Source organism: Chelmon rostratus, chromosome 1 (assembly GCF_017976325.1).
Source record: "Chelmon rostratus isolate fCheRos1 chromosome 1, fCheRos1.pri, whole genome shotgun sequence".
In the NCBI taxonomy this organism is placed as follows: domain Eukaryota; kingdom Metazoa; phylum Chordata; class Actinopteri; order Chaetodontiformes; family Chaetodontidae; genus Chelmon; species Chelmon rostratus.
In genome coordinates this window covers 31060951-31087989 of record NC_055658.1, presented here as the reverse complement: position 1 = coordinate 31087989, position 27039 = coordinate 31060951, and the positions used below count along the sequence as shown (strand labels likewise).

The following is a 27039-nucleotide window of genomic DNA, read 5'->3' as shown; positions in this document are numbered from 1 at the left end:
ATTCTCTGTCTTATTTTTTTTATGTTTTTATGTCCATTCTGTCTTTTCTGTGTAAAACACTCACTTGCTGCATGTGATTTCTTTCCTGTAAAGCACTTTGAGCGGCAATCACTGTATGAACGGTGCTATACAAATAAAGTTTATTATTATTATTTATTATTTAATTCTATTTCATGTAAAAATACATGCTCTATAAATTCAAAATAAATATATTCTTAATTACTGAGATAATGTATGTATGCTCATCGTGAACACATTTCCTACTGTTTTACATGAATGTACGAGTCATAATCTAGTGATGTCATTTATAATAGTACGAGAGTCACAGGGGGCATTTTCCTGCACTGAGTACTTTTGCTTTTTATACTTTAAGTACATTTTCCTCATTTTACATAATACAGTAGTGGATCCTTCACTCAAGTTAAAGTAATGCTAGTATTCAGTAAAGGATCTGAATTCTTCCTCCACCACTGACGAGGCTAATAAATCCAACAAATCAGGTCCACAGAGCTTCAACCAGGATGACAGTATTCTAACATCTGCAGTAATTATACACATCCAGATACTTTAAGGTTGTTAACATGAAACATCTCCTCTCTTGACTGGAACAACCTAAGTGAATAATTCATAATAATTCATAATAATTAATTCTTCCACCACCCACCCTCCTCCGGCTGAGAGGAGAGAAGAAATCCATTATCAAACACCTGATCCAAAATAAACAGCTCTTTATCAGCAGCAATCAGGTTCTCACTGAAGAATTCAATTTAATTCATTAAAAGCTCTTCTGTTCCAGCTTCATAACCTTTAAGTCTTTTTGAAAATGTTTCTTTTTTCTCAACCATTGCCTCACCTGTGGGGCTAGAATAGTGGCTTTTTGGCTCTGAAAATTAAATTTGGCATTGAAAGAGAGTGTGATTTACGTATCTGCATACTAATGAGAAAATGTCAGTCCTCTGGACCCGAGGTCTGCTCCGAGGCCTCCGACATGACCACACACCACAGACAGCGCTGACCACCACCAGCTCACCCGAAACCCCCAAACTGCCAGTGCATGAAGTCTGTTTCACTCTGTTGGTGTTTTTCCACATGGAACCGGCTTGCATTTAAGTTAACCTTCAACTGACGAGCTAACATTAGCTAATGTCAGCTATTGGAGCTAACACTGGGTTCTTTGTGAAAAACAGCAGCAAATTATTCACAAATATAAAAACACATCAAAATACAAAAACATCAAAATAGAGACAACACATGTTTAATGTCTGTGTTTTATTTTTCAGAGAAATATTTACAACTTTTTCCAAAACAATTGTTTTACTCACAATTTTTTTTTGTGTTCAGATTTTTGCCAAAGTTTAAAGTCGCGTGTTTTGACCCCCATACGTTTCCTCCAGGCAGAAATGCTTCATGAATCATTATTTTTCAATATTTTCTATTTCAGATACATTTTTATATTTAATTTACCCACCATGTGTAAAATCACTTCTCTATTTTCTTCCATTCCTCATCATCCAGAAACTGACCCCCAGCATTAGGTCACATGTTTAAGTTGATGCAGTCAGGTCTCTGTGGGACCGAGCTCTCAGATCTGCGCTTATTTCTACCTGGAAACTGGAAAAATGCATTTTGTGTAAGGGAGCGTGTGATGGAGACGCCAGGGAGAGCTGCTGGACATTAACCCTCGACGTTTCCGTCCCCCCTTGCGGTCGTACGTAATGACGCACTCACGTCGCACCAAACGTATGGCGTCATATCTTCCAACACATCCGCCGCTTCCTGGCCGGCCCAGGCAGGCGCCTCAGGCCCCGCTCCACAGCGAACCGCTACCCGCAGATCCTCCCCGTCCTCCGGTTAAACACGGCTCCTCCGCGCAGACAGAGAGGAGCTGCGCCCGCAATGAGTGAATGAAGGCGGGCAGAAGCTGAGCGGAAGTCCGGGACCCGCTGCTCGGTCAGTGTTTGCTGGAGTTGGGGAGTTAAAGGGCTCCTGGTTTTTGAGCTGGTTTGTTTTGTCTTCTTCACAATGAATCACTGTGAACTCTCGAGTCAGTGGTTTGTTCTGGTTTCTCTGTGCAGGATTTTAACTAAAACAGCTCGTTTTATTTGTATTTATTGATTTTAACGTTAGCTTGATCCTCAGGGGGCTCAGAGGTGTCCCAGTCTGCAGACGTCCAGGATGGACAGATGGTCTGTTCCCTCTTTGTAGGTCTGTCTGACGTCTTTCTGACCTGCTGTGGTTTCTCAGCTCGGTCACATCACCTCCACCAGCAATAAGCAGTTTAACATCCACCCGTCTGTTCTGTCTGCAGCATTGGGGCTGGAGGAAGGTGGAGCCTGAGGCGTAGCAGCTGTGGTGATGGTGTTGGACTCAGGTGAAGTCTTCATGGATCAGGTTGAGGGTGAAAGTGTTGGGAGCAGCAGGGACCTGTTGGAGCCAGAAGTCCGGGCAGATCCACCTAAAACCAGCAGCAGCTCCACCAGAGCGCCGGCCAAAAGGAGTAATGTCGCCAAGAAGGGGAAGGTGTCCCACAACGGACTTCCAGCCCAGACGAACAGCAGCCAGGTCGTAGAGAGGAGGTCATCGTCATCGTCATCCAGAGGCGGGGCCACGTCCAGGCCGCCGCTCCGCCGCCCCCTCAGCCTGGAGATGACGCCCCAACGGCTGCGAGGGTCTCAGGACCAGGTGGCGGACAGGCGGATCGTGCAGCCTCCTTGGCGCAGCTGTTCGGCCGCCCCCTCGCCCCCGGCGCGGAGCCTGACCAGCCCCAGCCTGGGCGCAGGAGGCTGGATGCGCCGCAGCGAGAGCACCTGCTCGGTCAACTACTCCCTGGGGCTCCGGGCCGGCAGGGGCCAGATGCGACCTGCCACCTCTCTGCCACATATAGCGAAGGGGGTGGGGGGCACGACGCTGCCTACACCCTCCAGGCCCTGTCTGCTGGTCGCCCTCAGGCCTCTGAACCTGGAGCAGGAGAAGCGGACTTTCTTCCAGTCCGACTACAAGTACGAGCCTCAGTTTGAGTACACTCAGCCTGAGCCCAGGAGCGTGCTGGAGAAGTACAGGGACGGCTCAGGCCTCTTCCTGGAACAGGTACAGTACGTCAAACACCTGAGTCACCTGTGAGTTCTCATGGTGATGATGATGATGATGATGATGGCCTTTCTGTTTAACCGCAGGCGGTTGGAATCATGGAGTGCGTCCTGAGGAAGTTTGGCTCCTATGAGAACTTTGAGGAGGTGACGGGTGGCAACATCCTACCTAAAAGTCAAGTCTGGGCTGCTGTACGCAAATATCTGCAGAAGGAAGGCTGCGTGGGGGAGGTGAGTGTAGAGAGCAACAGTCAGCTCACCTGTGCATCAACTCTCCAACCACAGGCCTCCCACCGCTGCAGACACTGATGGTGACAGACCAGGACCCTGAAACTGAAGCAGCTACATGGAATTCAGCCATAGTTGTCTCCACCAGGTGTAAGGCTGGAGGGTGTGTGTGTGTGTGTGTGTGTGTGTGTGTGTGTGTGTGTGTGTGTGTGTGTGTGTGTGTGTGTGTGTGTGTGTGTGTATGTATGTATGTATGTATGTATGTATGTATGTATGTATGTATGTATGTATGTATGTATGTATGTATGTATGTATGTATGTATGTATGTATGTATGTATGTATGTATGTATGTGTGTGTGTGTGTGTGTGTGTGTGTGTGTGTGTGTGTGAGTGTGTGAAACATGACATCTGTAAACGTTGGAAACACACAGTCTGACGGTCTGTCAGTCAAAACCAAGCAAACAAAAGAGAAGTGTGATGATGTCATGAAGGAGTGTGGGATCATGGGAGTTGTATTGTTAAGCAACCATCATTTCTGATGAAAATCTGTGCGTGCGTGTGCGTGTGTGTGTGTCCAGGTGGTGGTCCGTCTGTCTGACGAGCTGCTGTCTCAGGCGGTGATGGTGGTGGAGAGCTGTCGTCCAACTCTGACCATCAACCTGGCTGGAGCTCGACAGCACTGGCTGGAGGGGATGCTGAGACACGAGATCGGTAACGTTCATCAGATATCAGCACGAGGTCTCAAAGTGTCAGATATTAAATTCTTGAGCCAACCAGTGACGAGGTTCAGATAGATAGATAGATAGATAGATAGATAGATAGATAGATAGATAGATAGATAGATAGATACTTTATTAATCTCCAAAGAGAAATTTACATTTCCAGCAGCTCAAAGGGTGGAAACACAAGGGCATGCAAAAAAGAACAACGTTCAAGTAAGGAGGCTAGAAAACGATACAAAATAACAACTAACAATATAAGAAAAAAAGAAATAATAAAAAATAGCGAGATAAAACTATAGAACTAAGCTATACAAGATAAACATCTGGCGGTTAAATGTGAGCCCGGTAGTGCAGTTGTGCAAAATGACATTGTGCAACAGTCATTTTCAAGTAATGAGGCAAAAATACAGTACAAAATCAGACTAACGATATAAGAAGAAATATTGGGATAAAAATAAGACTAAGTTATACAAGATAGACATCTGGTGGTTAAATGTCGTATTTTATAAGAACTGAGGCTCAAAGATTCAGTTGAGTTCTGGATTTTCTGACTTTTTCTCTTAAACTCTTAACGAGTTAACGAGGTTGATGCAGAACTTGTTTCCTCGTCGTTAATGGATAACTGTCTTTATGAGTGTTGTATATTATTGCATAACCGCAGCTCCACATGGAAGCTGCTGCTCTTTGATCCCGACGGACTTCTCCCCCCACCACTCTGCTTTATTCACCAAATCATTTCGGCCACGTTGGCTTCATCGGGGCGGCGCCTGAGGCTGTTTCTGGCTTCCTTATACACAACATCACATGATCTGTCATGTGATGGATATATCTCCATAGATACAGTATACATTATTCTTTAACAAATACACTCTTTCATCTTAACTCATCTTAAAAATTAAGAGGTGGCCTGTTTCTTCTCTTCTGAGCGCTTCGTCAGAGTCGTGAAAATGTGAAATGGGCCCAACTTATGCTGCATTCAAGTCATATCAGAGTTATCGTAACTTTGAGTTTCCAACTAATAAAGAGCGTTCAGGTCAGAATTATGACAGAGAAACTTCTATATATTATTTAGTATATTTCTGGCTGGATATCAGCAAAGCACTTAATGATACAGAAGAGCAAGCGAACATGAACACCTCACATCAACCAGAGACAGACGCTCAGCTTAATTAAACCAAAATTCAATCGTGTGTTTGTCTGTTGGCAGTATTTTGATCCTTACGCTGCTACAACCTCACCTTCCATCCCACGGAGTGTGAACGTGGTATTAAATATTAAAAAACACACAAAAAAAGCTTGAATGGAGAAGAAATGAGCAGGACCAGACAATCAGCAAATATTAGTGGAGATAATAAAACAACATAAAAAACCAAAATAAAGATAAGTTAAAATGACAATAAAAATGAAATAAATATAAATATTTAAATTAATAAATAGACGATCAGAAAACATAAAAAGAAAAATAATGATCAGATAAAGTAAAAGGACAATAAATAAAATGTAAAATAAAATGATTGATATTTTGATGTTTGTCCTCAGGAACACACTATCTGCGAGGGGTGAATAACAACCTGCAGCCCTGGGCCACCTCTGAGGGCAGGAAGCAGTTCGGCCTCAAACCGGCCAATCCCACGGAGGAGGGCCTGGCCAGCCTGCACAGCGTGTTGCTACGGAAACAGCCGTACCTGTGGCGCGCTGCTCTGCTGTACTACACGGTGTACCACGCCACCAGCATGAGCTTCAGCCAGCTATTCAGCCACATCGCTCGCTTCGTCCAGGACCCGGACGTCCGCTGGGAGTACTGCCTGCGAGCCAAGAGGGGACAGACGGACACCTCGCAGCCCGGTGAGGACGCGCACACACACGCACACACACACACACACAGAGCACGTCAGACGTTCTTCAAAGAAGGGAAAAAAAAATAAAATAAAATAAATTAATGTGGTTTTCTGATTCCAACACTCTTGCCCTGGGCTTTGCCTCTCAGGATGCAGGTTGTACCTGGAGTCCGACAGCAGGACTGCAGATAATATGTGTTTTGGTTAAAAAAAAATAGAAAATAGAAATACTTAAATCTGTAGTTTAGATTACATGATGCATGATTAACGTGGTTTTCTGATAATTAAAAATTAGCATGTATTGTGGCGTTATTAACACACTAATCTTTCTTAAAATCACATTTAGTTTTAAGTGATAGAGCTCATACTTCATGACAGATAAATATGGTCTTTGTATCTTTACTTGATGTTGAATTCCAGCGTCTTTTTGGAGAACGCTTACCGTACGTTAAACTAAATGATCTTTTCTTTGACAGAAAAACCTTCAGGGAATTTGGCCGTATTTTTTCCAGCCCTGATTTGTCTCTGCAGGTACAGCCTCATGGCAGAGCGACTATGTAGCCTGAGAGTCAAAACATGGGGCAAAGAAGGCTTCTAAACATTATCATCAGTTTGTCTTTTCCCGGCAGTAAAACAAGTGAGGGGGGCATCTCGTCTCCCTCCTCAGTGGATGATCAATGAGTGATCCAGTTATTAAAGATGCTTTTATTTTTACCCTCCCTGTCTGCTGCATGTTTTTGTCTCAGGATGCTTCAGTAAAGATCAGGTTTATCTGGACGGGATCCTCCGAATCCTTCGCCATCGCAGGGCCATTGACTTCAAGATGTTGACTTCCTTAGGCAAGGTCAGTGTCAGCACCGTCGAATTAGAGCATTTATAACCAGCATGAAGCCGACTGTATGTTTACATGCAAAAATCAGCAGGTGATGAGTGAACTTTGTTTAGCTGTTGTTGGCAAAGACAGGTCATTTGTAAGTTATTGATTTCTGTTTTTTTTTCCAGACTTTTCTGAATCGAGGTTGTATTACTATCAGTTAAGATAAACATTTACTGACCACGGGGGTAAATCCACAAGCTACACAGCTATATAAAAAAGTAATTAAAATTAGCTTTAGCAGCTGCAACATTAAGGCGATGGACACATCAATGCATCAGTAATTATTATCCATATTTATATAAGTCTGAGAGCAAAATGAGAGCTTTTTTTTTGTGCTTCAACTAGATTTTGATGTCAACTTTACTGGTGTGCCTTCACTACAGCAGTTTTACTCATAACAGAGTACTTCTACACTGTAAAAGATCTCAGTTCTCTCCACGTACACATCAGCATATGAGTGTTATATTAAGGTAGACTTGTGTCAGGCTATGGAGGAGTTTCCCCTGTGTGTCCAGATAAACCGCCTTCTTCGCCGCTGCAGGTGTCCTACGAGGACGTGGAGAGGCTGCGGCAGCTGGCAGTGTTCCCACGGACCAGAATCCCACACTTCATGCGAGACCAGGAGCGGTACCTGCAACATCTGGATCACATCGTCGCCGTGAACGAACTGGACGACTCAGCGCTGCAACATCTGCTCCCCTGACCGTCCTGCCCCACCCCCAGCCCCCCGCACCACCTGAGTCCAGGAGGTGAAGGATGCCGGACTGTCTCATGTGGTGCGCTGTCACTTAAAGTATCCAGTATTATCGATGCTTCATTCGGCCGATTTTTTGTAAAACTTGAATGATGCGAACAAAAGGGACGTACACACTAACACCTCTATCTACATTTTCACTTTTGTCCAGTGCATGTTTATGTGGCTTCTTCACAGAGCCGAGTACAGTTCAAGTGCCCCCCCTCGCCCCCTTCGCCTTTACTCCTACTATGAAGTTACCTCAATACTGCAACTCTACGATGTAACCAACATATATATGTAGACTCATACATAATCACCGCATCCAGCGCCTGTACAGGACACTGCTAACATGTCGTGTACAGACTTAAACATTCATAATCACGTGCTTTATTTATGCAATTATTTAAGATTTTTTTACGTTAAGAGAACAAACTGAATGTCTCTGGTATTAGCTTTATACCTTTTTTTTTTAGATGACATTGTTTTATGCCTTAGATCGTTTGCATTTCAAAAAGGACACCAAGGACACGTTGTTTCCAAACCCTGAGGAAGACCTAACTGAGACCATGAATCCTTAATATATCAAGTGCCAGTGGACTCAGTCAAGTGTTACAAAATTCCCCAGGGTGGTTTTTAAAATATCAGTTATTAATTAGATAATCAGCTGTGTTGTTTCTGTCCTAACAGCGTCCTTGGTGGTCTTTTGATATCAATATGCTACTGTGATGTGACCCGTCCCCGAGCTCCCCCCTCTGCAGCAACCAAACTTTCTTTTGCAACGCTAATGGAGAAGTTGTAAGCTAATTAGCTTTCTTACAAAAAGGTAGATGAGAAGATTGATGCCACTCTCATGTATGTGTGTTCAGTATGTAGCTGAGGACAGAGAAGAGACTTTCAAAAACCACAACAGCAGAATTAAATGGAAGGAATGTCTGCCCTAACATTAGCACATTAGCACATGTGGCTAACTAGCTCAATACTTACAGTACTAACTGAGCATTACTTGCAAAGCTAAGGAGCACATAAGTAACTAATTACATTAGTTTGAGGCGTTACAGGTTGCGTTCACAACCAGCACATCCACTGTGTGGTATTTCCTGGATGCTATCTTGAGTTTATGCTAACGTTAGCAGCTCTATCCTGCTCTGTGCTGGATTTGGAAAAGTTCACACTCGAGCAACGCCAGCCAAACTGGTAACCAGGTTAGAGTTAATGTTTGCCAAACACATCAGTTAGCCCACATATGAAAAAAACATTACCAAGTCAAAGTATGTAAGCTAACCGAACGGGATTATCTTAGAACAACATAACAGACTTTATATTTTTCCTGCAGATAACACCAGGACTAGTTAACTCTACTCTGCAATATGAGAACAATGCTGTGTCTTTATTGCCACGTGGTTTCTACATAGTGAGGATGCTGACTTTTGGCTTTGACATGTAGCTTTAGCATCAGGCTCTTAGCACGATATTATGTATGTAGCCATCAAGTGCATTAACCCTTAACCTTAAAAAAGAGTCAGAGGGCGTTTTAACCCATTTATTTAACTAACATTAGCTTAATTAGCTAGCTGATTTTCAAGAACTGCAATGGTAAACCTGACACCATTATCATTTTAAATTGCACATGTGCACAATGTAAAGCTCCACAGGCATAGCAACAGTCACTAAGGGAGGGCGGGACTTAGTGTACAGTCAGTCTTCCACTTTACGGCGGGTTACGTGCAGAACTGTTTCCCAGCCAAGAAATAATCCCACACATAACCAGCCATGGACTGGAGAACTTTTTACATTTTGGACCGACCCAGGCGAGCTGTTGTCTCGGCCTTTCGGCTAAGCTAAGCTAACTGGCTGTAGCTTCATATTTGACAGATAGATATGAGAGTGGTATCGATCTTCTCATCTAACTCTGCAAGAAAGCGAATGAGTGAATTTCCCCAAATGTAGAACTGTTCCTTTAACATGTAGATGAAGAGCCAAAGTGGCATTTTTAACACTGTTGGGTTGTTTGAGAAGCAGCCAGTCTTTGTAGATCCTCATCCGGACTGGCCGAAGAGGAAGCAGGGGTGTTGTGGGCGTGCCTTCGATGGGTGTAGAGCTCATCTGCTGTAGCTAGCCATGTGTTTGTAGGCTGCTTTTTACTGTGTTTGACACTTCAAACTTCAGATGTCAGTCAGGGCATTCATTTTGGGCCAAGCCGTCTGTGAGCAGAACTAAAACCAGGTCGCGAATAAAAGGATGTGGGCCAAACAGCATCAGTAGTCCCGCTTTTTAACCTGGATAAAAACCACTTGACCAAAATGTGAATTCTACTTCTGTGATGCATTTTAAATACTTGGATTTGAAGATGAACATGTAATTGAAATTTACTCTGCTGTGTTTACAATTTCAGCCATTTGGTAAGCAGTTTTAAATTTGAGCGGGTTGTCCTCAGCTGACCTCACCAACCTCGGCCTGGATTCGCCTAAACGAATGCACCTATTTGTAAAGCACGAATGTTGCACAAGTGTTTTATGTTCTGGAAAACACCTTGAATTTCCAGTTTATTTATTAAAAAGTACACACACTTAATGAGCTCTGTGGTCTGTTTCATTAAATGAAAAAATGTGGTTTAACTAATCTGGGCTAACAAAACAATCCTGTTTATTCTGACCCGGCCAACCTGGTTCTTTGAACGCACAGGTTTGATTTAATAATCCTGGATCCAAGGGGTTCCTGGTGGACTGGCAAGAAACTTCTTCTCTCTCCTGCAGCTTCTTAAACAGTCTTGAAAAACAAAATGAAGGAAATCCTAAATTGTTTTTGAGTGTAAACTGTCCAATAGCATGTAGCTGTTGGGAAAGGGGCGGGGCAAGTTTGAAACCCACGTGACACAGATACAGGAAGTGACTCTTTAAATGCGTCATCTCATTTCTGAACCATCAACCTCTCTCTCACAGCAACTCGCCTTTTCTTGGGTGCGAATCACCGTTTCCTCGTGACATTTTCGTTTGGCGCGTCATGTTTCTCTCCTGTGAAGCGCACAGGAAGAATGTCATGTGACTGATGACATCACTAGTGCTTCAGAACGTGTTTCACTTTGATAAGATGGGAGAGCGAGGAGAAAAACAGTAGAAAGCCCCTCAGAAAGACTATTTATATTTATAGTAACATTAACATAATGCACAATAAGATCCACATTTAGTGCAGAACGTCTGAACAGAAGTATGCAGAATAAAAAACCGGCAGGCCTCTCTGACCTTTACTGCATAACGAGGTGTGTTGGTGCTTCAGCGCTGTTTTATCACTGTTTGCTGAGTTTGATGCTCTGAAGCTTCATAAGGCTTCATTCGACCATCACTGATGGAAACGTCCAAGTTTTTCCAACAGGGCTTCTGCAGGTATCGCTAAGTTAAATTTAAGACTGAAAAAGACCTTTTTAATATCACACAGAACGTAATATAATACCTGTTACACAGCCAAAGTATGAAAACTGATGGAAAACCAGCAGGAATGATCTACAATAATTTATTCTTATACATTTCTTCAATACATCCCAGCTTAATTAATTTCAATTGACTTGGGCCTGGAATAGCAGCATAAAATAAATTGATAGATTCAACAAATTCAAATTATTAGTTCTTTTTAAATTAATGTAATTTTTTGCGAAAATTGACTCAACTTCCATCCATTGCTTTCCTTCCGTTCTGAGGGACGACCAGTTGATAACAGAAGAGGCAGAGTTTCACCTCCTCTGATCTGTCCTGAGACAATAAAAGTCCACACACATCTTTAAATAAAAATGGTTTATTCTCTTTCAATATAGCTTTTGTTCTATCCGTAGCAGAAAAGAGCCTCCATGCCACTCAGTGCTAAAACCTGGAACCGGATCTCAGGTCACGACAGCATCGTAATAACGGACAAACGTCTTTACAGCACAACACCGGCTTGATACTGATCCAACAACAGTCGTTATGCTCATTTTAAAAACAGGTTGAAGGGGGTGTTGGGAGGCAGGAGGAAGAGGAGGAGGAGGAGGGGGAGGAGGGGGGGTCAGGTCTGATTTCAGATCTGATTTATCTGTGACACGGACCAAGCAGCGCAGATTCTCCGGGTTTTGTTGGGAGAAGTTTAATCCGTGTGTGTTTGTGTATGTTGCAAAATTGACATCTTGCTCCAGTATGGCTGTTGGTGCGGAGGCAGAAGTTTCTGCCACGAAAAGGTCACAAGTTGAGGTAACAAAGATTCTTCCTGAAAAACACACAGCGGAACGGTCAGAGGTCAAACACTGATCACCTGGTCGATTTGATCATTGTGAAGGGAGGGGGAAAATAATAAGATTTGTGTTTATGTAATGAAGGTCGGCTTTGTTGTGTTTGCTGTGCGCATTACCTGCTCTCTGGTTATCATGTTGCATTGGAGCTGCTTATGGCCTTTGTGCCGTCTGTGTTGGCGTTTGCGTGTTCCTTCACCACAGGATCTGAGGACAAAGACAAACTTTAACTGACAAACTGTAACAGAAAACCAGGTCTCAGGTAAATCAAGTAAATACGGCCATGTCTTGTCCTGATGCCTGTTCTATGAAGCAGGAAACGTAACTTGTGAAAGTGAAAGTAGCCGACTTACTGCTTTGAATTGTGCTTTTCTATTTATATATTTATTTGCTACCATGTCTGTTTGACACCACAGCTAAAGAATCAGGCTAAAACTGTCATACATGTCACAAGAACACATCAAAGTAACACATTTATTTAATGGCATGCACACCGATGTAATTAGAGTCAGATCTCCCTGAGCCGAACGCTGATGCAGTGATGCTATCATCCTGTTAGCTTACACGTTCACACAGTCCGTGATCTTTGCCAGCTGCCCTTCCTGCGTTTGGCAGCGGTGTTGCTTTTAGCCTGGATTCTGTGTTTAGCTTCCTCACCTGATCCAAAAACACTCAGTAAAATAAATTAAATTCACTGCTGCTGCTTTTCTTTTCATACCAACAATGTGCCAGTTAATCAGCTGAAGTTCAATCAGGCTTACTGACCCTGCCAATTTATGGACACCAATCATGAAGCCTTATAATAAACTGGTTACAGCGAGAAAACATCCCACTCCTTAGGTTTTACTTTATAATATTCATGTGGTATGAAGGGTATATCCTTTAAAATTAACTACCTGCACCTCATTTCTCATGCTACTGAATGCGTCCCCTGTGGTTTTGCCAGCCTGTGTGTGGGTGGTACTAACAGAAGTATGGGTGCTGCATGGCCTCCGCTGCTGTCAGCCTCTGCTGGTGGTCGTAACGTAGCAGCTTGTCCAGCAGGTCCAGAGCCTCCGGACTCACCAGGTGTTGGTTCTCTGACTGGATGAACTGCTCCCAGCGCTTCCGTGTTTGCCTGCACACAAACGACCCACATTGAATCTGACTGACTGTGGGACTTAATCCGAATGTAAATTATACCAACAGGGTGTCAATCTGACATTCACAGCAGGTTGGACGTCAGGATAACAGTCCTGCAACAACAATAATTTACCAAAGCAAAAGCAAAACTGGTACTAATAACATTAAGGATGGCTCACGTACACAAAACACAGCCAAAATATGATTTAAAGCTGCACTAATCATTATTTTTATATTAACAGTGGATCAAAGACTACATGTAATGTGAAAGGTGTCATTCATAGTGACGCACAAACAGATTTATCAGCAGACTCTGCAGCTCTGCAGAACTATTTAGCATCTTTCAGCTCATTGTTTTGGTTTTACTGCCCATAACTTTGCTGTTTTGGTTCAGTCTCATCGACTTCCTGTCCAAAAAGTTCCTGTCCTGTCAGCAGAAGGCAGCTGTTTGAGTAAATAAGCTCTAACAGCCCAGTGAACACTACGAACACGACCTGCTCAGCAGCAAACAGCAGACAGACAGTTAGAGACCAGCTGGTGAACAGCCAGATATTTTTCTTAGAGTTAATGAAGACTAAAACAGAGCTGAAAGGAGAGTGAATATTAGACACAAATAATAATGTTGCTGTGTGCCTGCTGGATGTATACACACTGTTATATTTTCTGTTCTGATTCTCATCAGTTTCAGTTGTTTTACTTTTAAATGTAAAGTTTTCTGAAAAACCAAAAAATCAGTCATGAAAAGTAAAAGTGAAGCCGTTTGTAACACACTGCTGCTTCTGAGCAGTTCAACTACAGACTCTTTTTTGCCTCAACCAAAACCTGGACGTTAAAACCAACAGGCGCTACTGTTCTGCCTGAATCCGGCATGGCAGAGACAGTATGTTCAGTGTTTCGCACACATCCGAATGAGTTTCTGCTGCCTAACTGTTAGATTTCAGTCCAAAAACGATCACTTTTCCTTCCTCTGCTGATACTCACTGTCCAAGCAGGTCTTTGAAGCGAGTGTCCAGTTCTATGTGATATTTGTGAAGGTAACCGAAAAGCTCATCGGTGCCAAGAACCTTCGCAATGCGGACCAGCTGGAGAACAAGATACGCGCACATTTAATACATTAGTTACATACTGCACATGCATTTCATCACAATAACCGTATTTTTCAGTGCCACAAAGGATGGCAGTAGATACATTCGCAGTAAGTATAAGTACTGTAATGGGACTGTGCAGTCCTGCAACAGCTTCACAATGAAAGCCTTCTTAGGAAATGAATGGACTCTCTACACTAAAACTCTAGAGGTCTTTTAATTTGAAATGGATACAGCAAGTATTGAGTCTGTATTAACAGCATTAAATCAGTAACAAAAATTAAACAGCAAACAGATCAGAAAACAAGGAAACTTGTACTTAAATATGACCAAATATGGTCCTCAAATATATTTATCAAACTTGGGGATTAAGTCTGTCTCTAAGATAAGCCTGCTTCAAATAAAGGCCTGGTATCCTCTGGATCTGAGCTAAATAAAGGCCCCGGCCACTATTTGAGAATGTGCCTGTCAATATGTCAAAGCAAATACATATCTGTCCTAATCTGTAGTCCCTGATTTTACGTAGAAGTGACATTATAATTTCTGGAGGATATAAATGTTTGTATGGTATCACCTGGTCATAGTTGTCCTGACCATGAAAAAACGGTTCCTTCAGAAAGATCATGCTGGCCAACATGCAGCCTAGACTCCACATGTCCAAACTATAGTCATACATCTGGGGGAAAAAAGCAAATCATACAATTATTTCAAAGAAAAAAGAGACTGTACAATAAACAAAATCCATAAGGTGTGTTTTTTCCTTCAAGTAAATTCAGAGTAGAGTGACTATCTGAAACAGCAGGTACCTGATAGTCCACTAGCAGCTCAGGGCCTTTGAAATAGCGCGAGGCCACCCTGACGTTGTATTCCTGAGCGGGATGGTAAAATTCTGCCAAACCCCAATCTATAAGACGCAGCTGTGACACAGAGAGGAAAAACCCATTAATATGGTTTACATTGCAGGTTAAACTACTCCTGGTTGGAATAATCCCTAAAAATATATAACACTCAAAAACTTAAGACAACTAGAAAAAATGTATACATACTTTCTTTTACTTTTAGAGCTTTCATCTACAAAAAACATCAAATAAAGCTTGACTTAGAGCTTTAAGGTGTATTTTTTTAAACATTTTTGGCCACCTGGGGGCAGCAACACAAGCTTTGATCAATGACATATTTCACCTTATAAAAGTTAGTACACTTGTTAGCAGCTAACTGTTACACAACTGGCAGACATGAACATCATCAGTCATTTGGGTCATGTTTCTGGTATCCTGAGGTCCAACATTTAACGTCTTTTAGCTATTTTTGGTCTCCAACAAATCCTGTGAAAAGGTCTTGGCTCTTTAGCTGCTAATTGCTCCTCTATGTTCATAATATAACCGCTAACTTTGTTGGTCTGTGCTGGGCTGGTAGTGTGTTGCAGGTTTATCTGAGGTTTTTGTGCTGAAAACAGCTGGAAATGAGGTCGTTGACAGTGGTGAGACCCAACCAACAGTAAAATTAACAAAAGACGCAAAACAGTTCAACTGTTTTTCACAGAAATTTTACCCGTTGTTCATATAAAGTGCATCTTTAAATAAAACAAACTGTTTCAGACTGAACCCATAAGATAAAAAAACTAAATGATAAGCAGAAGTTAAAAAAAAAACCCACCAAACTTTACTACAGGGTGTAAATCCTGATTCATGTACGGAATAAATTCTGGATTAGGTTACTAAAAATACCTTTCTCAGCTGGTGGTCGATCATCACGTTGTGGGGCTTCACATCCCGGTGCATGATCCCCATACTGTGACAGTAGTCCAGAGCCTTAAATGAAGAAATAAAGACACAGAAACCGATTCAGCACTGCAGACAGTCTATAACCATCATCTGTGTCATTTCCTGGGCTGACAAATCAGAACCCATGAAAGCAACAAGCACACAACCCACACAGATCATTTTCATTAGTTCACTAGCGATCAATCCCTTGACTGTTTTTTTTTTTTTTTGGACTTGTTTAAAATAACCATCAATTTTAACGTCACATCTTCAGATCTTTTTTCCACTCACCAACCAAAAGTCCAAAAACTGAAAGATATTCACTTTACACTGACTTTCAGGAGATAACTCCTCAGAACATGTTCACAGTAGCTGTGGCACCATAGTGTTTATTTTAAAAGTGGTATTTAAATGGATATATAAACAGCCATAATACTAGGGGTGATGTAAACAAGATGTTTTTACCTTGAGCAGCTCATACATGTAGTAACGGATATCATAGTCTGTCAGCTTCTGGTAAAGCTCCTGTGGAACCACATGAAGACGTCCGTGGAAAATCATTAGTTACACGGTGTCAGCAGCTCAACTGTCCTCTGTGCATGTACAACATTAACTGGAGGGTTATTTGTGTTATTAATAATGGATATCAATGACTTTGCATGAATGGAAACTCTGCTGGTAGTTCAGCATGTATGATGTCGGCCAAACTTAAGTACCTTAAAATCTGTGTTATTGATGCACTCAAAGACAAGCGCTGGTGTTCTGGACTGCAAAGAGAGGACAACAAGGCTTAACTGAGGAGAACAGCAGGTAGGTGGTGATCATTATCACTGCATGGACACACGCACACACGCGCACGCACACATACACATACACACACACACACACACAGGAGTGGATTACTACAGCTGGCATGCCGACATGCATTAAAGTGATGGCAGGGCTCTAACTCACCACCGGGTCTTTGACTGTGTCAACCAGACGGATGATGTTGGTTCCCCCTCGCAGGTTTTCAAGAATTTTGATTTCCCGTTTGATCTTCTTCTTCTTGACGGGCTGTGGTTTGAAATAAAGACACAAATTCAATATAACTGAAATAACAACATGATCAAATAAAGTACTGGAAACCAAATTGTCGACACCTAAATACTTTAAGTGCAGTATTATAAACCCCTCTCAGTGTAACAAACGTAGGTTTACTGTGAAGTAAGTTGGACACAGCCAGCTGCTTTCTTTGTGTGAGCTGACTCAACAAAACCTAAAACCCCAATCAGAAAGAAAGCAGTTATCAACTTTCTTTGCGAACCCAGGTTTTCTTCATCAGTCTTCATAAAAGGAAGCGTTTGGTGAATAATCTGACTTTTCTTCAGTAAAGAGAACAGGTCATTACAGTGGAGAGCTGTGAATAATATAAAAATTGTAACAGCGAAAAGCTGCAAATAAGACAAGAGAGGTATACTTGAAGAAAACTGAAAGAAATTACATTATAGTTAATATATTAAAACCACACCGCTGTGCATTTAGTTTGTGCTGATGTAATTACAGGCCTTTGTTCGAGATTTGAGATATTCCCTGAGAATCTATCGCTCATAGAGACCACCATCAGGAAGAGTCAGTGAAAGGGGCGGCACTTTTATAGCCAGTTTAGATCTGAAACTGTGAACAGAACTTCCTCCAGAGCAGGTTAGGTGTGCAGCATCAGTTACCATGGTGATCGTGCCAGGTTAAAAGAGAGCCACCTATGTGACATACCTGCAGGCTTAAGGCTCAACAGACCTCAGGAACCCATTAATCTCTCTCTGTAGTGCAGGTCTCAATTAAAGCGTCCTCTTGCATCTGACCAGCAGATGTCGCCACAGAGTGATGTGGAGCTTCAGAGCATCCATTTGTTTTTAAACTGACTGACAGCGGTTTGTCTTAGACAGCGTCATACATCAGTACTTGTCAGAATCTATAAAATGCACAGACTATGATCAAACATGTTACAGAAGAATGATGCGCTGGAAACGAGCGTATTTATACTGGCGAGATCTTCTGAACTTCTGCTGGTGAGTCAACACGTCAAACCTGACAGGAGTTCGATGGAGGGATGAATGAAACTGTAACTTCTCTAAAACTGTGAGGGACTGAACCTGCAGAGTCATCTGCTGAGAGTGGGAGCACCGCCTGCCTGCAGGGATATTCTTGGTGCAAAGCCTAAAAATAAGTGCACTTCGAAGAGAGTTCAAGTTAAATAAACTGTGAGAGGAAAGAAACAATCCCTCAACAAAGGAACAAAAGAAGCACGGAGCTCACCTTGAGGATTTTCACCACCACTTTCTCATTGTTGGTCACATTTATGGCCTCAAACACTTCACTGTATTTCCCTCGACCCAATTTACGAACCAACTGATAGTTGTCTTGATTGCTGAGAAAGAGCAGAAACAAAGGAAGTCAATTTAAGACACACACAGACCATGACAACAAACAAACAACTGGTTGGATCAGATGTCTAAAACAATTAGTCAATTAGACATTTAATCAAGATTATTCCACAACAGTTATGACATCTGACTAATCATTTTAACACATTTATTAAGCAAAAAACACCAAATATTCTCTGTTTCCAGCTTCCCCAAATTTTGCTGCTGGTCACATTTTCACTGTGAACTGATTATCTGCAACATTTCAAGACATTAACTCGATTTTGAAAATTCAATTTCAATATTTTCTAATATTTTATAGACTAAAAAATTCAAATCATTTATTAAAAACAAATCAAAACATTCATTGATAATAAATGAGTCACTAGTTACAGCAGATCATGTTCAGATCAATTATTTCTTCAAAGAATGCAGAAATCTTTCAGATGGTAACATGTTCACAGAGTGATGGTCATTCTTATTCTACATTACTTCAAACACTGATTTCTGTTTAAATCAGACATTTTTGGTTCAATGTTATTTGTATAATTTTGAGGAAATAACTATTAAATATTTGGTCATTTCACAGCATTACTTAATAATGGAAATTATATTTCAAAATGCTTGATGAATTACCAAATTTGATGCACGTTTTCATTTTGTGTGCTTTGTAAAATAATCGACTTTAACTGTAATCCGACGAGACAAAGAGCCAAACGGTTGGAAGACACTGTAACAACGGTACCTCCAGTTTGGCACATGTGCGTCATAATCCCAGTACTCTCTGTTCTTCTGTGTGTTGACGTCGGTGTACACCCGAGCCTTGCTGCTGGCCGGTGTGGATCCGGGCATCGCTAGCTTTGAGGCTCCGTGTCGAGGACCTTCACCTCCCTCTGAACACTTGTTGGCCCGATACTGGAAGGCACCGCACCGACTCTGCAGAAGATGTGGCTCTAAGATCCCTGTGCTGTGCTTATCATGGGCTTTGGCTGCTTGCGCCCTCTGATGAAAGGCGTCAGGCTGGTTTGATGCAGCTGTTGTGCAGACCGACAGAGCTACAATGATTGAGTGTGTGAAGCCCCTGAGCAGGATGTTGATGGGCAGGATGGAATGAAGACCCGCCAGCTGCATGAGAGGAGAGAGGATGAAGCAGAGGATGGAAGTGCAGGTTAAAGGATGCAATAACAATGAGGCTGAAGTCGACGTGTGAAGGAGGGCTGCAACTAATGATTACTTTCACTATTGATTAAATAAATGGCGTGTTTTATTCAACCATCACCTAAACCCCAAAGATACTTACTTTATTTCATATATGACAACATCTCTGAAGATGAAACAAGAACTTAAGCATTTTTGTCAAGTCAATAATCAAAAAAGTTGCCAATTCATTTCCTGTCAATAAACTAATCAATTAACTATGATTCTCTGTTTTCACACTGCTTTGAGTCATAAAAGTTGGTGCTAATGGCCTTAACTCTGTTTTTAAAAAAAAAGCCTTTTCGGGTTTATCAGACTTGTTGTACTCCATTTCTCTGCCTTTTTTCCACTGGGCGCACATTAGACCAGATCGACCTGAAAAACCACAGTACTGTCAAACCTTAACTAGCTAAACATGGAGACTAGAAACTCCGGCTAAAAACCCTGTCCCACAGAACAAGCAGCCAGGTAGTATATGATATGTGCCGGTGTCCTGTCAAACATCGTAGCTTCCCTGAGCTCACACACCATTTCATCAATGATCACATTTCAGAAACCTTTTTTCTGGAAAAGGGAAATATCGCTGCTTTTTCACCATCCAGAACACACTGGACTTTAATTTAAAACCCACTATCCTCAGACCTGTTTAACCTACACTTGATAAACATGGACTCTGAAGACTGTTTAAACCCAGTTCCAAATGTGACACAGTTATTCTATTTTCTACTTGAGAAAAAAGGAAAAGCAGCATCTCTAACCAAAACAATATCCAAAAAACCTTGAACCTGGACTAGATTAAAGAGAACTGGATTTGAGATCAAGGAAACTCAAATGCTCTTTCTGATTTCTAATACATTTATTCTATTTGTGAAAAGAGACAAAGGTCAAATTTCACAGTTTGTTCCTCCATACAGACCAGTGTGACTCCATCTAGATCAAATATTACTGAACTCAGACTTCTCAGACCTGGAGAAGGTTCACAATTAGACAACAGACTGTTTACAATCCTCTTTACAGTATGAAAATGTATTTAAGGGCCATTTCACTGCATTTCCTCCACCCAGACCTCAACAGTGCAGGTGGAGTCCAAATACTACTGTACTCAGAGTTGTCAAACCTGGACCAGATTAACGTGGATCCTCTGCAGACTGTCTAAAAACCCAGCTTCAGATTAGTAAAAAACACAATTTTCTCTATTCGGACCACATGAGACCAGATGAAACCTGTCAAACCTGCACTAGATGAACACGAAGACTCTGGTGTCCTGTTTAATTTCAGACCTCAGTCAGAGGCTTCCTCAAAGCCCACAAACCATTTTTATTTTATACCCAAACCTGAATGTGGAGCCCGTCACGACACGGGCTCTCCGGGGCCTTTTCCACCAGCAGAGAGCTACTATTTACACTGAGATAAGAGACGAGTTAACATTAATGTCACTGCTTACCGCCAAGTTTTCTCAACATTTAAACAGATCTGGGAGGACTAGCATCATTTAACATCATGTCATCATACCACCAAGCTAACAGTTAGTTACGGTGACGGTGAATTTAGCAAAACATTAAATCATAAAATTTTATCCTTGGATTAAGAAATAAAGGTTCGTGTAGACTGTGAATTCCTATATAACAAGAAACATTTGTATCCTACAGAGTATTTATTAGTGCCGACATTTCTGAAATGTGAAATCAATAATGGGGCTAAAGTTAGCCGGCTAACCTCGTCGCAGAAATATCCGAGCTCAGAGGAAGTCCGCCCGACATGAACGTTAGCTCGTTAGCACCTCGTTAGCGGTACGTTGCTCTCCGTAAAACGATGTAGCACCATCAGGTTTGAAGTTATTAATAATGTATGTAATATCAGCAGTATCAGTGACTTAATAATTTCATCAGATGGGTGGTGGTGGTGGTGGTACATCGAGCTGCGGTTCGTTAGCAGAACCAGGATGGTCTTCCCTTTTGCGGTAAACATCACCCGGAAGTAAATCAAGAGGATCAGTGACCTGCAACCTGCTAACGACCGAAGATATAAAGATGCTAAAATCTCCTTCTAAATATATGTAGGTACTGGATTAAAAAATATTTAAATCATTAAACTCATTAAACAGAATCGCACATTTCCTAATAATATACGTTCTCTTATTGAATTATAATAATCGATGCATTAATGTGGTCATCACTTTAATGTTGCAGCTGGTAAAGGTGATTAATTACCATCGCTTAGTTATGAAGTATTGGTTAACACCTGAAAACACGCACTTTTTTTTTTTTTTTAACTATTTTCTACCAGTTTATAGATGAAACAGTCACTTCATCATAAAAATGCTGAAAAGCTTAATCGATAATGAAATAATTGGTTGTAGCCTTAATGACTATCACATTTGGGAATTTTATGCCTTACAGCTGCAAGCAAACATTATTTTCATCATTTTTCAATCCCTCAATTATTTCTTCAAATAATATATTTAGTTGGTAAAATGTCAGAGAACAGTGAAAAATGGCCGTCACAGGACATTTTACAGACAGAAGCGAAGAAAATGATCTGAATATTATTTCAAAATGATTGACAATGATGAAAATAATCCTAATTTAACTGGACAAAACACCTGCAGCAGAGTTATCTGATTAAAAATGATGTACACCTGTGTTTTCATAAGGGTGGTTTATTTTAATTGTCTGTATACAGTATGAACAGGAGTCTATATTGATATCCGTATGTGTAAATCCAACGCTTCGTTCCACTCGTTCACCTCCAACAGGAGGTTTTGAAGCAGACTCACTGGACTTGAACCATGGCACAACCACACAGCCCCCCGTCCCATCCCACCCCGACTCGAAACCCCTCTGCCCATGATCTTTAAACTCCAAAACCCTTCTTTTAAATATACTGCAAAGATTGTACAGAATATAGAAACCCACACAGTTAACTAAAGTACACAAATATTTTACTTTATGTCCGGTATAAACCAACACATAAATCGCAACTTTGAGGCTACTCGGATTAATCTGCTGACCGTCTGGTGTGGACCAGGAGCAGCCTGGAATCCTGTGAGGATGTTACAAGGCCAATTCTTCAAAATAAAATAAAAATAATATTACTTTTGTTAGATCTATCACACAGTATCTAATGCTGCTAGTTTGTGGCAAGTGAGGAACATGTTTAGAAGTCTTATCTGGTTAAACCTCATGATCCATCTGGAACTGAAACTAAAGTGCTTGCAAAATACTGCAAGCTCATTCATGGTGAATACAAAAGCAGGTAACAGAAGCACTATACAGTTTTCAATGTTTACATAAGCGTATACACACAATCTATAATATAACAGAGTAGACTATGCCATGAATCAGTAGTCATAAATATTACATTGTGCATGTTCTATTGCACATGCCAAGTGTTTGTATGACATGATAGGTATGGGTTAGTTACCTAGATGTCATTTGTTTTAATACAAAGATGCAACAACACAGATTTCATAGGACACGGGCTATACATTTTCACAAATCCACTTTTTCTTCTTCTTCTTAGGATGTTTTCCTAAATAAACCAAACCTATAATACAACAGTGATATTAAAGTGTGATAAATATTCATGCACAAACAGATGATACTACCTAAGATCTAGTATGTGAAAAGATACTGCTGCACGAGCCAGCCGCTGTATACGGATGGGAGGTTTCTGTCTATACTGGACATGAAGATGAACAAAACACAAAATGAGTGATCGGTAAAAAAGGCACATGGATCTGAGAGGAGCTTACGCATGAGCACACACATCTGACAACTGTCTGGAAGTTCTCGTCATCGTTCTCAGTGACAGAATCAACAGTTACAAAACAGACAATCACATGCAACCACAGAATAAGGTCCCACACTCGTCACTAAACAAAATCAAGATCTTCCCACATTTTACATTACACGCCTTTTTCATTCTGTTCAAGTTTTTTCCATGTGTTCCAAAATAAATCAAGGGGTCCTGATCGACTGTTGATTTGAGGTGTTTTGCCATTTACTCAACAAAGGATGAGGATGAACTTAGTCTTAATGTCACTAAAAACCATTAGACATGATTAACAGGTGCATGTTATAAACTACAAATGGGAGAGCGGAGGCTGGCACGTTGCTTTGTGGGTGAACATCATGTTTGATGCCCAGGACTGAGGCGCTGTTCAGTTCATGGGATGCAGGGAGCTTCAGGGAAACTCTCACCCTCAGCAGTGTGCTGGACCGTGTGCTCCTGCAGAGCTGTGAGGTCAACAAAACGCTCGCCGCACCACACGCACTTAAACTGTGTCTCCCGCGAGTGCACGCTCTGGTGCTTGGCCAGATGCTCGCGTTGCTTGAAGCTCTTGTCGCAACTGGCACACTTGAAAGGCTTCTCCCCGGTGTGAACTCGCCGATGGCGCTGCAGCTCGGACGAGTACCTGAAGCGCTTTTCACAGTCGGGACATTTGAGCGGCTTCTCGCGGGTCGGGTCGCAGCGGTGCTGAACGAACTCGGAGGACGACACAAAGCGCTTGTCACACAGGGAGCATTTCAGCGGCTTCTCTGTGCAGTGAGAGTTTTGGTGTCGCTGCAGCGTCGAATTCTTTTTGTAACCTTTGCCGCATACGTCACACTTGTAGGGCTTCTCCACTTCACCACCACATTTGTGCCTCAGCAGTTCTCCTGACTGGCTGAAAGACTTCTGGCAGGACGCACATTTGAACAGACTTTCCATACCATGAACCTGCTGGTGGTAAAGCAGGTGGGATGGTTGAAGAAAACCCTTATCACAGAGGTTACACTTGAAAGGTCGATCAGCTGGATTTTTGTGAGTGCGACGGTGGCGCACGAGAGCGTACTGTTGTTTGAAGCTCATCTGGCACTCCTCGCACTGGAAAGGTCGCTCCTCTGAGTGGGTGCGTTCGTGCTGCCGCAGGTCGGACGGGCGCTTAAAGCTCTTTCCACAGGAACCGCAGCGGAAAGGTCTCTCCCCTTCTGGCTGGCACTGATGGTGCAGGAGCTCAGACGACTCCTTAAAGTGCATTTCACACAAATTGCACTTGAACAGGTGCTCGCCTGAATGAGCGTACATGTGCCGCACGAGGTGGGAGCGGTGTTTGAAGCTCTTCTCGCACACAGCACATTTATACGGCCGCTCAGAGCTGTGCGTACGCTGGTGGTGCGCCAAATGTGAAGACTGGCTGAAGCTTTTGTCACATGTGTCACATTTATATGGCTTTTCACCAGTGTGTACTCTCTCGTGGCGGGTCAGCTCCGACAAATGCCGGAAGGACTTATGGCACACCGAGCACTTATATGGCCTGTCTGGTGCAGAAGCCTCAAATGCAGGAGGAGATGAGGCACTGATTGCTGCACCACCACTGGATGTCTCACCAGTGGAGGGCTGCTGAGGATTGGCAGCTGACGAGGTCGGGGTGACGTTTCCAGAACCCGGCCGGTATGTTTTCTCACAGATGGAGCACTTCATTGGGTTGTTTCCATTGCCGTGCGAGTTGTGATGCTGGGCCAAGGAGGTGAGCAGAGAGAAGCCCATCTTACACACACCACACACAAAAGGTTTCTGCTCCACCTGCACACACTGATGCTCCAGAAGGTCCGTCGCCTGGCTGAAGATCTTCATACACTGTGTACACTGGAAGGACCGGTCTTGGTTCACCATGCACTGGTGTTCGTGAGGGTTCGCCAGGTGAGAGATGTCATGGCCACAGGCCCCACACTTGTGCCCCCTCTCGCCCCCTACCTGTAAGGAGGCCTGTTGGGCTTGAACTGAGAGCTGCTGGCCATGCTGGGGCTGCTGCAGGGACGCATCTGGCTGCAGGACGACTCCGTACACAGCGCATCCCAGAGGGTTGTCACTTCCCTGGGGGAGCGTGTGCACAACAGAGGGTGGAGCCACTGCATGTTGCTGCTGCTGCTGCCACGCCTCTGTCATCCTTCCACTTGCATACAAGGATTCAGCACTCAGCAGATGATTTGGGTTTCAGTGCCAAACTGAGGGGGGGGGGTATGGTTTTGGAGAGGTAACCACCACACAGAGAGTAGTTGAGTGCTGTATCTGTGTTTACACACGTCCTTTGAGACAGGTGAGAAAACCTGAAGGGAAAAAACACAAACAACACCTTACTAAACAAACTTCAAATACATAGAACACTATTGGAATGAGGAAATACAACGCACAAAGCAGAGGGCTAATGAGCTGCCATACATGGACCATCATAAATAACCACTATAACTTATAGGACTGTAGGGTTTCCTGAGGTTTCCATTTCAGCAAGGCAAGACACTGCGTCCAGAGTCAGGATAATGTGAGTGTGACTTTTAGCTGTCAAGTCTTGTTTGTGGTGGGAGAACTGAAACAAACCACCTAACTACCGTTAGCTTCGCAGGCCTACGGTTTGCTCCTCGATTATCCAGGAAACAAAGTACTACAAAAACATTGTTATCTGGTAGGCAGATAATATGGTGACATGTACAGACCCGAAGCATTTTCACAAAAGGAAAGCCGCAAAACTAACCTCAGAGAAAGCTCCATCAAAACCAGAATTTGGGATAGGTCTATTTCCTGAAACGCAAATCGGGCTCGCAATGGCTCCATTTCATGGCTAAACGTGTATTTTAAACGTTGCGTGATGCAGGTGGCTTTATGATATCAAGTCTGCTCTCTGCAACATGTTTGGCTGGAAATAAATATTATTTCCTTCAGGTTATTTAATATTTTGTCTCTTCCAGGATGCAGCTACCCGACGTTAGCTTGTCAGATGCGGCGGCGTAGTTAGCAGCTAACGGCTAACCGCTAGCTTCAGCTAACGTTGCTAAACAACTGGACTTCCTTTGAGATTATCACCAGCGGTCTCTCATCAGCAAATAAAATAATCGCCGGTTGTGTTGCGATTAAATGTGCAGATAATAGTGAAGTACAACAAGGCAAAAGCGACGGAAGCACCGCAGCCTGGAAGCTACCGTCGCTTCGCTTGAGACGCTTTATGAAAGGCCACCATAACGTTTACTGGTCTAATGTTTGATACGAGCCTTCACTGAAAACGGACCCCAAATCAAACTAGGCCTCCCCGGAGCTGCAGGGGAAAATCCACCTTCTGGAGCCGAGCCCCACACGCCTTAAAAACGATCATTTACAAGAAATACAAACACAATAACTCACTCAAGCAGGTTAGTGATGGTTTTCACTGCCGTCTTCAGGCTGAGGTCGACAACCTTCAGTGTATTTAGGACTCGGAGGACCGGCGGTAGAGGGGATGCGGTAGAAGCCGGACGCCATCCTCCTGCAGACGGACGGACACCGGAAACCGCCACGCAGTGAGCTGTCGCAGCGGAGCCGCTGCCGCTACAGCCGCCCCATGCTGGAGGTCCGACCAGAAGCCCCCAGACTACCCGAGGAGGGGAGAAACAACTGCTCTCTGAGTTTGTTTCAAGATAATTCAACCAAACACAAAGGCCAAACGAGCCTGGAGGATATTAGCAGAGACAATTCCTCTGTTGGACAGTAGGGGGGAGTGTTTCGCTCCTGCAAGTCAACAGTCTCACCTGCAACCGTAATTTTCAGCCATTTATAGGTAAAACACACCATCCTCAAAGTGGTGGAAATGTACTCAGATCTTTTAATTAAATAAAAGTAGCAATACCACAACTCTCAACCGCGTAAGAGCTAATCTGAACACATACTGTTGGGCTGTGCCATTAATAACAATGTATATGTAATAAACTGATCATATG

General features: G+C 42.7%; 3 protein-coding genes across 3 annotated transcripts; 1 reads left to right on the top strand and 2 right to left on the bottom strand.

Moving 5' to 3' along the window:
• The first annotated feature begins 1795 nt into the window (after nt 1–1795).
• Nucleotides 1796–10043, top strand: LOC121605914 (uncharacterized protein KIAA0895-like). Its single transcript, XM_041936040.1, has 7 exons — nt 1796–1950; nt 2309–3087; nt 3174–3317; nt 3894–4026; nt 5577–5882; nt 6622–6719; nt 7294–10043. Exons 2-7 carry the CDS (start codon nt 2356–2358, stop codon nt 7453–7455), a joined length of 1575 nt encoding a protein of 524 aa, XP_041791974.1. The 5' UTR covers nt 1796–1950; nt 2309–2355; the 3' UTR covers nt 7456–10043.
• Nucleotides 10044–11258: 1215 nt separating this feature from the next.
• On the bottom strand, nt 11259–21269 carry LOC121603900 (casein kinase II subunit alpha'-like). Its single transcript, XM_041933183.1, has 13 exons — nt 21026–21269; nt 18858–19237; nt 18006–18117; nt 16665–16766; nt 16427–16477; nt 16176–16235; nt 15675–15758; nt 14754–14864; nt 14522–14623; nt 13844–13944; nt 12709–12857; nt 11860–11947; nt 11259–11718 (listed from the first exon to the last, which is right to left on the bottom strand). Exons 2-12 carry the CDS (start codon nt 18962–18964, stop codon nt 11874–11876), a joined length of 1053 nt encoding a protein of 350 aa, XP_041789117.1. The 5' UTR covers nt 18965–19237; nt 21026–21269; the 3' UTR covers nt 11259–11718; nt 11860–11873.
• A 700-nt stretch (nt 21270–21969) lies between these two features.
• LOC121611287 (zinc finger protein 319) lies at nt 21970–26768 on the bottom strand. The gene is made up of 2 exons (XM_041943753.1): nt 26468–26768; nt 21970–25401 (listed from the first exon to the last, which is right to left on the bottom strand). The coding sequence occupies exon 2, from the start codon at nt 25238–25240 to the stop codon at nt 23477–23479; it is 1764 nt and encodes a 587-aa protein (XP_041799687.1). The 5' UTR covers nt 25241–25401; nt 26468–26768; the 3' UTR covers nt 21970–23476.
• Nucleotides 26769–27039: the final 271 nt, after the last annotated feature.

Bases quoted from the DNA above. Each gene is read 5' to 3' on its own strand.
- LOC121605914 (XM_041936040.1), top strand. From the start codon at position 2,356: ATGGTGTTGGACTCAGGTGAAGTCTTCATGGATCAGGTTGAGGGTGAA. The intron at 3,088-3,173 runs GTACAGTACGTC...GTTTAACCGCAG, and splicing joins CAGGCCTCTTCCTGGAACAG to GCGGTTGGAATCATGGAGTG. The intron at 4,027-5,576 runs GTAACGTTCATC...GTTTGTCCTCAG, and splicing joins GATGCTGAGACACGAGATCG to GAACACACTATCTGCGAGGG.
- LOC121603900 (XM_041933183.1), bottom strand. From the start codon at position 18,964: ATGCCCGGATCCACACCGGCCAGCAGCAAGGCTCGGGTGTACACCGAC. The intron at 16,478-16,664 runs GTGAGTTAGAGC...CTCTCTTTGCAG, and splicing joins ACACAGTCAAAGACCCGGTG to TCCAGAACACCAGCGCTTGT. The intron at 12,858-13,843 runs GTGAGTATCAGC...GTTTGTGTGCAG, and splicing joins TTCAAAGACCTGCTTGGACA to GCAAACACGGAAGCGCTGGG.
- LOC121611287 (XM_041943753.1), bottom strand. From the start codon at position 25,240: ATGACAGAGGCGTGGCAGCAGCAGCAGCAACATGCAGTGGCTCCACCC.